The sequence below is a fragment of the Micromys minutus genome (genome assembly GCF_963924665.1).
Source record: "Micromys minutus genome assembly, chromosome: 17".
Taxonomy (NCBI): domain Eukaryota; kingdom Metazoa; phylum Chordata; class Mammalia; order Rodentia; family Muridae; genus Micromys; species Micromys minutus.
Window position 1 is genome coordinate 18,491,007 of NC_137952.1, and position 9,847 is coordinate 18,500,853.

General features: G+C 40.8%; 1 protein-coding gene across 1 annotated transcript; it reads left to right on the forward strand.

Moving 5' to 3' along the window:
- Window positions 1-8,375: 8,375 nt before the first annotated feature.
- LOC308431624 (kinetochore protein Spc24-like) lies at window positions 8,376-8,969 on the forward strand (the record flags this gene model as incomplete). The annotated part of the gene is made up of 1 exon (XM_080931164.1): window positions 8,376-8,969. One exon carries the CDS (start codon window positions 8,376-8,378, stop codon window positions 8,967-8,969), a length of 594 nt encoding a protein of 197 aa, XP_080787290.1.
- Window positions 8,970-9,847: the final 878 nt, after the last annotated feature.

The following is a 9,847-nucleotide window of genomic DNA, read 5'->3' on the forward strand; positions in this document are numbered from 1 at the left end:
GGTTGTTTGATTCTCTTGTGTCTAACTTCTTGAGTTCTTTGTATATATTGGATATTAGATCTCTGTCAGATGTGGAGTTGGTAAAGATCTTTTCCCAATCTGTTGGCTGCCATTTTGTTTTCTTGACAGTGTCCTTAGCCTTACAGAAACTTTGGAAACTCATTAAGTCCCATTTCTCGATCCTTGGTCTTAGAGCACAAGCCATTGGTGCTCTGTTCAGGAAAATTTCCCCTGTGCCTTTGTGTTCTAAGGTTTTCTCTACTTTCTCTTCTAATAGTTTCAGTGTACCTGGTTTAATGTTGAGATCTTTTATCCACTTGCATTTTAGCTTTGTACAAGGAGATAAGAAAGGGTCTATTTTCACTCTTCTACATGCTGAGTGACAGTTGAGCCAACACCATTTGTTGAAGAGACTGCCATTTCTATTGAATATTTTCAGCTCCTTTGTCAAAGATCAAGTGACCATATGTGTGGGGGTTCATTTCTGGATCTTCTATCCTGTTTCATTGATCAACGTGCCTATCTCTGTACCAGTATCATGCTGTTTTTAACACAATTGCCTTGTAATATAGCTTGAGGTGAGGGTTAGTGATTTCCGCAGATGTTTTGTTGTTGAGGATGGATTTTGATATTCTAGGTCTTTTGTTATTATTCATCTGGAATAGCAAGTTGTTATTTAAAGCAGGGTGATTTGGAATGTGTTTCCTATCCATATTTGTGGTTGGTCTATGTTCATGGTCACAAAAGGGAGCTTTAGGATCCAAGGGGGTAGATAAGCAAATGGTATCTGTGCTTGAAATCTTGGGACCTCTATGAAGAATCATTTCTTCAAAAATAAAAATAACATTCATGAGAATGCATTTAAGTGATTTGATATTTTGTTAAGTCTTCGAAAGCAAATATGGTTACAGTTTTTGTCACAATTGTTCTCTTCCCTGATTTAGCCCACAGGGTTCTTTTTTCTTTTTAAAATTTTAATTTTTATTATTTTATTGAAAAGCTCCCAAGCAGAGAAAGCCCAAAGAGAAGCAAGTGGGTATTAATGCCAATGTTGGGACTTAAAATATTTTCATAGATGAGAGGAATCCCTGGGGTCTTTCTTAAAATGCAGGCTCTGAGTCAGCAGATCTGGGAGTGGAGTTAGACATGGAGCTGGGATCCCATGTTGCTAAGGCTTTCCCATATGTCAAGGTGGTGAGTCTTTGGGACAGACCTTGTAGGCTCTCTGCAGTTTAATCTTTATTTCTTATTTTACTCTAACACATAATGTTAGTAGGATAAGGAATACCTTTTCTAATCTGGTCTCCTGAGATGTAGACATTGAAAATAATTATGTCATGATTTCAGAGACCATGGAAAATCATGAGGTCATAGACTTAAAGTTCTGAATTAATAATTGGAAAACTATGTCTTTGAAGTCTAATTTTTATAGAAGTGAAACCGGTGAAAGCAGACCTGTAATGTGCACACAGCAAACAGAATTAAGAAGACCTTCCTTTTTTTTCCTTAAAGAAATTGTGGAACAGCTGTCTGAGATTTTTTTGTTGGTGAGCAGACTTTAGTTAGTACAGCTTTCAAACAGAAGCATGCTGGGACTCAAATGAGAGAGATCCTGTGTGCCAATGTTTTCTTCCTTCCCTCTTTCTCTCCTCCCTCCCCTTTCTGTCTCTCCCCTCCCCTTTCTCCCTCCCCCCTTCTTCCCTCCTCTATCTCTTCTTGCATTCCTCCCTCCCACCCTCTGTCCCTCTTTTCTCTTCTGCTTCTTGTTTTTCTCTTTCTTGGCAATCATCCAATCACTGACCAATGACTGTTTTGATTCTAAATCATATATTTTTCCCTTTCCCCCTGTCACTAGGACCCCAGTCTCATTATTGACTGTGAAAAGGAGGAGTCATTTTCCAAAGATAGAGAAATTTCACATTTTTCTTTATCTTGCCTTGTGTTTTTTCATGTTCTTGATACTCAATCTTGCATTTTAGGATTACTACACTGCTTTTAGACCACTAACTTGCTTGTTCTTATGTAACTAAATTCATTAATTATTCACACAATTGCTGTTTTCTTAAACTTGTCAGTATTTGAGGCCATGAATTCTGTTTTATAGGCTTGAAGGTTATAAATTAACATTAAGCTCATCAAATCCTACTTCGTCTTTCCTTCTTGCATTTTTACAAACTATCTTTCTTTGAGATGCACTTGCTGTTAGGAATGTTGTATTTGAATTTTTGAGCAATTTTGCGTGTTCTGCCTAAACATGATTTGAACAAGTACAATACTAACAGATACGGTAACACGAAGGGAGTTGTCAGAGGCCTTCGTCATAGACAAGGAACTCTAAGCCACTAAGAAATGCTGAGAATGGGAGAAATAGGCTTCCCCTCCCATGTGCTCAGCCCTGAAATCATATGCATATAACAGTTAGCAGGGCAGATTTATACAATCAGGGATGGTGAAGCTTTGCCTCACTAGGTGAGTTTTATTCTCTAGAGGCAATTCTACATTCTGAACAGACTTCAGACATGTAATGCACACCATCAAGGAAATGATGCAGGAGGCCACGGTATGGGGTTCTCTTTATTTTTAGTAATCCTCATATAGGACAGCACCATTAAACTCTGGTTTGAGTAATGAATCTGAGGTCAAGTCTAGAGTTCACGATCTGCCATTACTTATACTGCATAAAGCCAGCCCCAATCAACAAGACTATGTTTGTGTGCTTCCAACCTTCCTTTCTTTTTTCAAAGCATAGATTGAAAGACCGAATCTAGGGGACTTTTGTGTGGTCCACCAGTGTCCCACTGAACTATATCTCAGCAATGCTTATTTATGGTTCGGGTTGAAGTTTTTAGTTTTTGTGACAGTATTTCACTGTTTCCCAAGCTGATATTGAAATTCTGTAGCCCAGGCAGGTCTTGAGCTTGCAGTCCTAATCTGTAGTGACAATCTGTGCCTTGAACGAGGTATTGCCTTTTCCTGCTCCTCTTCCATGGTTAATACTTATCTTTTTCTTCTGTCTGATTCTCTTGGCAGCTGAACTTATCCACTGTGGACTCGGCTGCTAATAGGCTTTGGTTTCTTTAATGAATTCTTCTTACAGTGCAAGATCCATGGTGCTTATCTGCCAGTCTCGGCATCAATATTTTTAAATTCTGCCAAGCACATATCTCCAGATGGCCCTTAAGTAATGGTTTATGGTTGGGAGGAGTGGGTGTCATCATGAGGTCATGGACTGGAAACTCTTTTGATCTGTGGGTCCCATAGAATAACTTTGTTTCACGCCTACCTTTCCCTCATTACATAGACTAGTACCATGCTCTATAAACACTAATAACAAGAGCTTTTATTACTTGTAATTAGTATATCTCCTTGTCATGCTCCAGGTACCAGATTCTAACTGAAGCCTCAGCAACCTTTTTTTCTTCTAACCAATCAACAGGCAAGAAGCCCAAGTTGAGGACAAGCTCTGAACAAAACCTCCACTTATCTGAGTAAAAATGTCCAAGGGCCTTGCTCATCATTCCCTCCCACCTCTCCTCTATTCCACTTTCCTGTGCTGAGAACAGCTTCCCTTGGCTTCTGCATGCATAGGACTAAAAAGTATTTGTTATTTAATTATAAAGATTTATTATGGAACTGGAGGAAGAATAGTAACAAATCCCATCTGGGTTAATTAAAAGGAACTGTGTTCCTGAATCCTAGGTTGTTTCCCTCATACAGGAGGGGAACAGACCCAGCGAAAACCTCAAGCATGGAACATGGTGTAGTTTAATGGAAGGAGGATCTAAAACGACTCTGTGTTGTTTCTGAGGAAGCAACCAGGTCTGTCACCGTTAGAGAATGAGAAATGAAGTTGTTAGCCATTGGCAGGTGGGTTTACACTATGCTTAGATTCTGTTCCCCACCCCTTTTAAAAATGAACATTACCATGAATGAAGGAAAAACACTCCCTTTTGGAGGAAAAAAAAAAAAAAAAGAATAAAGGCACCAGAAAGCTGCAATTACGATGAACACATCAATTTGCAAAAGTTTAGTTTCCCAGAGTGGCCACACACAGAGGAAGGAACATCTGGTGGATATGCTGTCTCAGTAAAGGAGAGCAGTGCTTGGGCACAGGGCAAAGGAAACGGTCCTCTAGACTAGAAGAAGACAAAAAGTTACACTGGACCCCTGAGGCCACCCATCGCTGCCAGCCAAGACAGTGTTAGGCAGAGAAAATGTGCTTATACTCATCCTGTGGTTCTTTAGCAATTTTAAAAACAGATATGTACATTAATTAATCTGAAACATATAAAATTCCTCAGAGACTGTTATGTGTTGTTGATTATAAACAGAATAAATTAGTATTTTTTGAGATTAGTAAAGCTGGGAATAACATGGGATTACATGGCTGTAATATCATTCAGAGAGACTGAGGAAGAGGGAGTTCCAGGAGTTCCAGAACCGGAGACACATAGTGAATTCTAAACTGTGCTGGCCTAAGAAGTGAGATCTTGCCTCAAACAAACAAACAAAAAACAAAAAAAGGGTCTTTTGTGCTGGGCTCTGGTCTGCCAGTGTAAGAGTATCTTCGGGAATTATTTCAACTTTTTTATTTTATTTTATTTTTTTGCCTGTTGTGTTTGGTTCTGTCCTAGGTCTGGGCTGTCCAACCTGTGGTTCCTGACGTTCTTGAAGTGTTAGGGGTGGGCTTCTTCTTGTGGCATGGGTCTCAAGCTGACCAGAGGCCAAACTTTAAGTGTTCGAACTGGTAAAGACTCTGGGATATGGACATTTGTAATGTTTTATGTCTGTGATATTTATTAATCTGAGATCTTGGGGAAATGACCCCAAAGCAGGAAAGGTTATGTATTAAAAAAAGTGTTGTGTGTCAAGTTGGCAAAAGGTAAATTGTGCTCACTAATTTGATGTCAAGTTGACACAGGCTAGAGTCATTTGAGAGGCAGACACCTCAACTGAGAAAATGTTTCCATGAGATTTGGTGGTAGGCAAGCTTGTATATTTCCTTCTTTCCTTCCTTCCTTCCTTCCTTCCTTCCTTCCTTCCTTCCTTCCTTTCTTCCTTCCTTGCTTCCTTTCTTCCCTCCCTCCCTCCTTCCTTCCTTCCTTCCTCCCCCCTTCCCTCTCTCTCTCTCTCCCTCTCCCACTCCCTCCTTCCTCCATTCCTCCCTCTCTCCCTCCCTCCCATCCTCCTTCCTTCCTTCCTTCCTTCCTTTCTTTCTTTCTTTCTTTCTTTCTTTCTTTCTTTCTTTCTTTCTTCCTTCCTTCCTTTCTCTCTTTCTTTCTCTCTCTTTCCCACTCTCCCCTCCCTCTATTCCTCCCTCTCTCCATCCCTCCCACCCTCCTTTCCTCCTTCCTTCCTTCCTTCCTTTCTTTCTTTCTTTCTTTCTTTCTTTCTTTCTTTCTTTCTTTCTTCCTTCCTTCCTTTCTCTCTTTCTTTCTCTCTCTTTCCCACTCTCCCCTCCCTCTATTCCTCCCTCTCTCCATCCCTCCCATCCTCCTTTCCTCCTTCCTTCCTTCCTTCCTTCCTTCCTTTCTTTCTTTCTTTCTTCCTTTCTTCCTTCCTTTCTCTCTTTCTCTCTCTCTACCTCTCCCTCCCTCCCTCCTTCCTTCCTTCCTTTCTCTTCTTTCTAAGTCAATTTTTATATTATTATTTTTAATATGATTTAATTTCCTACATGTATACAATGTATCTTGATTATATAACCTTCACTTCTCTCAACTTCCCTCAGAGCCTCTAATCGCATCTTCATACCCTCCTTCTAAATTAGTGCTTTCTGGGTGAGGGCAGAATCCATTGTGGGTGGTGCCATCCCTGGGCTCGTGGTCCTGGGTTCTATAATAGATCAGGTTGAACAAGCTAGGGGAGCAAGCCGGTAAGCAGCACCTCTCCTTCAGGTTCCTGCCCAGCTTGAGTTCCTTGCCTTCACTGCTTTTGATTGTAGACTGTTATATGGAATTATTAGTGAAATAAACTCTCTCCTCTTCAAAAGAAAAGAAAAGGAGAACAATGAATCAAATCTATCAACCTGGACTGAAAAGTTAATAAGAGACAATCAAATGGAAAAAAAAAACCCAAAGATAAAGAAGCATTTTTATTTTTGGATATATTTTTTATCTAGTTCTATTCATCACCAAGGTAATTATCATTCATTAATGTATGCATTTAATTAATTTATGCAAGGGTTTACTATATATTCCCATGAGCCAAGAGCTGCATAGTGTGCTTGAGATATAATGAAAAATGAAATCATCTGTACCCCTCAAAAACTCATAGATGAAGAGAAGCTCTTGAACTCAGTAATTGAAGCTCATGGTGCTTATGGTAGCCTTCTGGAGGGATACTAGCCAGTCTGAAGGCATCCATAAAGGCTTCCTGGAAATGGCGTCATCTTAGTGGGTCTTGAATGAAGGGTCTTTAGCCAGCCCCAGCCTCACAAACATAGCTTTTCCTTGCTAGAAGCCATTAGATTGCATTTTCCTAAAGCTAACCAAAATCTATTCCCTTATTTGGCCACTTCATCTTCCTAGGTCTCACAACCAAAGGTCAGCTATAAAAATATTGAAGTCCAGCAACCAAAAGTCTCCTTTTGGCTATCCCAATTAACCTGCACAATCAAAGTTAAACACCTCACCTTAACACAGGGTTTTCCCATTTTACCGTTATAAACTGTCATTTGCCTATGAGCCACATCTGTCTCCTCTTTCCAGAGGCAGTCCTTTAACCCTGTAGGACAAATATCCCTTCCTTCTCTCCTGTGTTCCCTTCCCCTTCTCCCATGACCTCTATCTTCTGCCTTTGTCTCTTATTCTCTATTCTTTGCCTTCCCGGGGCAAGTAAATCTCCTTTGTACTGAGAATTTGGTTGTGGGATGCCTTGTGAAGAATATTGGTCTCTTCACTGAATCATAGTTAAGAGTTTCTCTTTAGAAATTGTTTTTGCATAATATCCCTGAGCCAAGAGCAGCAGACCTATGACTAAGCAGATACTGGATCAAAGACAGTGAGTCATGAGTAAAAAATGAGAATTAATTCAAACAGTAAAACTCAAGGGAAAGTTCAACTCAATGCTGGCTTCGAATGACTGATGTCTCTGGCATGTGAAACCGAGTGAATTGCTTATGATTTCTCAGATGCAGGATGTCATAGCGTTTTCATAGAATGTCACAGGGGCTAATGAATCCGAAGCTTATCATAGAGTGTTGTTATCAGTGAGATTCTTTCATAATCCTTCTGGGTTACCTGAACATTCTGTTCCTGATTTTTGCTTTTACAGAGAAATAAAGTCAACCCAAAACTACGTGAACACACACACACACACACACACACAAGCTCACATGCACACATGCACACACATACACCTGGGCTGTAAAAAACCAAATGAGAAGGAATGTGAGCCAAGAGTTGATGTTGTAGCTCCAAGTGCGGATTGGATATGAGGTTGGAACTTTCCTGAGGTGAAAAGTTGAAACTGAGACCCCTACAAAAAAACGGAACCTTTTTAGCAGGACGTGAAAAAAATGTTCAGAAAGAAAATCATCATATAGAAAAGATGCTGAAGGAAGGTGGCCTTAACTTTACATAATTTAAACTTGACTTTGGACCTCTAAGATTCTGGAACTACATTGATACAACTGGGCGACTCAACTCAGTAGAATCCTCAACGGCGCTTGCTTGCTTTAGCCGCCAGTGTTCTCAGTAGGTTTTCCTTTCCTTTGAGACAAGCTCTCATGTAGCCCCGGCAGGTCTCAAAGTGGTTCTGTAGATAAGCATGACATTGAACTTCTGATCCTCCGGCCTCTCTATCCCCAGTGTAGACATTTCAGGTGTGGACCACCACACCTAGTTTTATGTGATGTTAGGGATCAAACGATCAAACCTAGGGTTTCATGTATGCTAAGCAAACAACCAACTGGGCTGTATCTCTAGCCCCTGATCAATAGATTTTAAAACAACAAAAAAAATATTGTTAGGGATAATGTAGGTAATTTCATTAGGCTAAAGTAAGCAGCTCACCACTTTCATGTACTTAATAATAGCCTCAAACATTTAAAAATAAGAATCAATTGAATTACTGAGAGAAATTTAAAAATATTTCCAAAATAGGGTTTTTAAAAAGCCCTGAGAGTAAATGATAGATTAAAATATAAAAACACTAAGGATACTAAAGGCTTGAATAGACCAATTAACTGGATTAATATATTTAACACTTTGGGAACAACTGATCACATATTGAAGTGAAGATATAAATATAAATAAATACATTTATTTTTACTTATATTTATATAGAGAGTGTACATTGTCTGAACACATTGAAGTAAATTATGAACTTAAGAAAAATACTTAAGTATTTTATTTTAAAAAGCTTGGCAGACAGTCATGGCGGCTTTCCGTGACATGGAGGAGGTGAGCTACGGGCTACTGAGCCTGCTGGGGGCCAACCGCGCCGAGGCGCAGCAGCGGCGGCAGCTCGGGCGTCACGAGCAGATGGTGGACCGGCTGCTGGAGATGCAGGATGGCGCCGACCAGCAGCTTCCGGAGACTCTGGCTATGGAGGAGGAAGTAGCTCAGAGCCTTCTCCAATTGAAGGAGTGTACGCAGCAGGGAGGCACCGAGCTCCAGCAGCTGGAAGTCGAGCTCCAGAAGGCCAGCAAGGAGGATGCCTGTCCGCAGGCCAGGCTCTGTCAGATCACCGCAGAGCTGCAAGAGCTCAGGGAGATGGAGGAAGATCTCAAGCGACAGGAGAGAGACGTGGATGAGGACAACACCGTCACCATCCCCTCTGCAGTGTACGTGGCTCAGCTCTATCACCAAATTAGTAAAATAGAATGGGATTATGAGTGCGAGCCAGGGACCATCAAGGGCATCCACCATGGCCCCACTGTGGCCCAGCCTATCCACTTGGACAGTGCGCAGCTTTCACAGAAGTTCATCAGCGACTACCTCTGGAGCATGGTGGACACTGAGTGGTAGCCAGAGCCTTGACCTCATTATACCTTGCACAGAATTGGGTCGAGGGGACCAAGGAGATCACGCTAAAATTAAATGTCTATATGTAAATGAAAAAAAAAAATAAAAAAAATAAAAAGCTTAAGAGCGCTGGATGTGGTGGTGCATGCCTTTCGCCCCAGCACTTGGGAGACAGAGCAGGTGGATCTCTGCCAGTTCAGGGCCAGCCTGGGCTATGAAGAGTCCAGGTATTTCTAAAGATGGTTTTGTGAATACAATTGTCAAGTTAAACTTCTATAGTACACATCACAATTTCATAGAACCAACGAGGGTTTATTTCTCATTTGTGGTACAGTGACACCAGCTAAATCTCCTACCTTTCCCTTCCCTTGGGATCCTTACTAAGATAGAGTCAACCTTCTGGGATGAGTACGTTTGTATAAGCAGAGATGAAACATGCGATCCTTACAATTGCTACCCCAAGTATCATTTCTGCTTCAAATGACATCTCTGTTCTAAAAATACCTACTGTCTGTCATAGCTGACTTCAAGAAGAGAAAGGGTGGCAGAAAGTGAACAGCAATCATTATTACAAAGAGGAAATGTTTCTAAAAGTAAGGAAACATTTATAATTAAGATAATGAAGATGTAGTTGTCTAGATTGCATAGCCTTCAGTGGTTGCATTATGTGTGCACTATGACATGGTGTGTATGTAGGGGTCAGGAGAAAACTATAGGGATCAGTTTTCTCCTTTTAGCACGTAGGACCCAGGGCTTTTATCTTCAGAATCATCTCGTTAGCTCTTCCACTTATGCTTTGGGACAGTCTGCCCCTTAACCTACAATTCACCACAGACTTTATGGCTAGTGAGGCTCTGGGATTCATTTGTTTCATAGTCCCC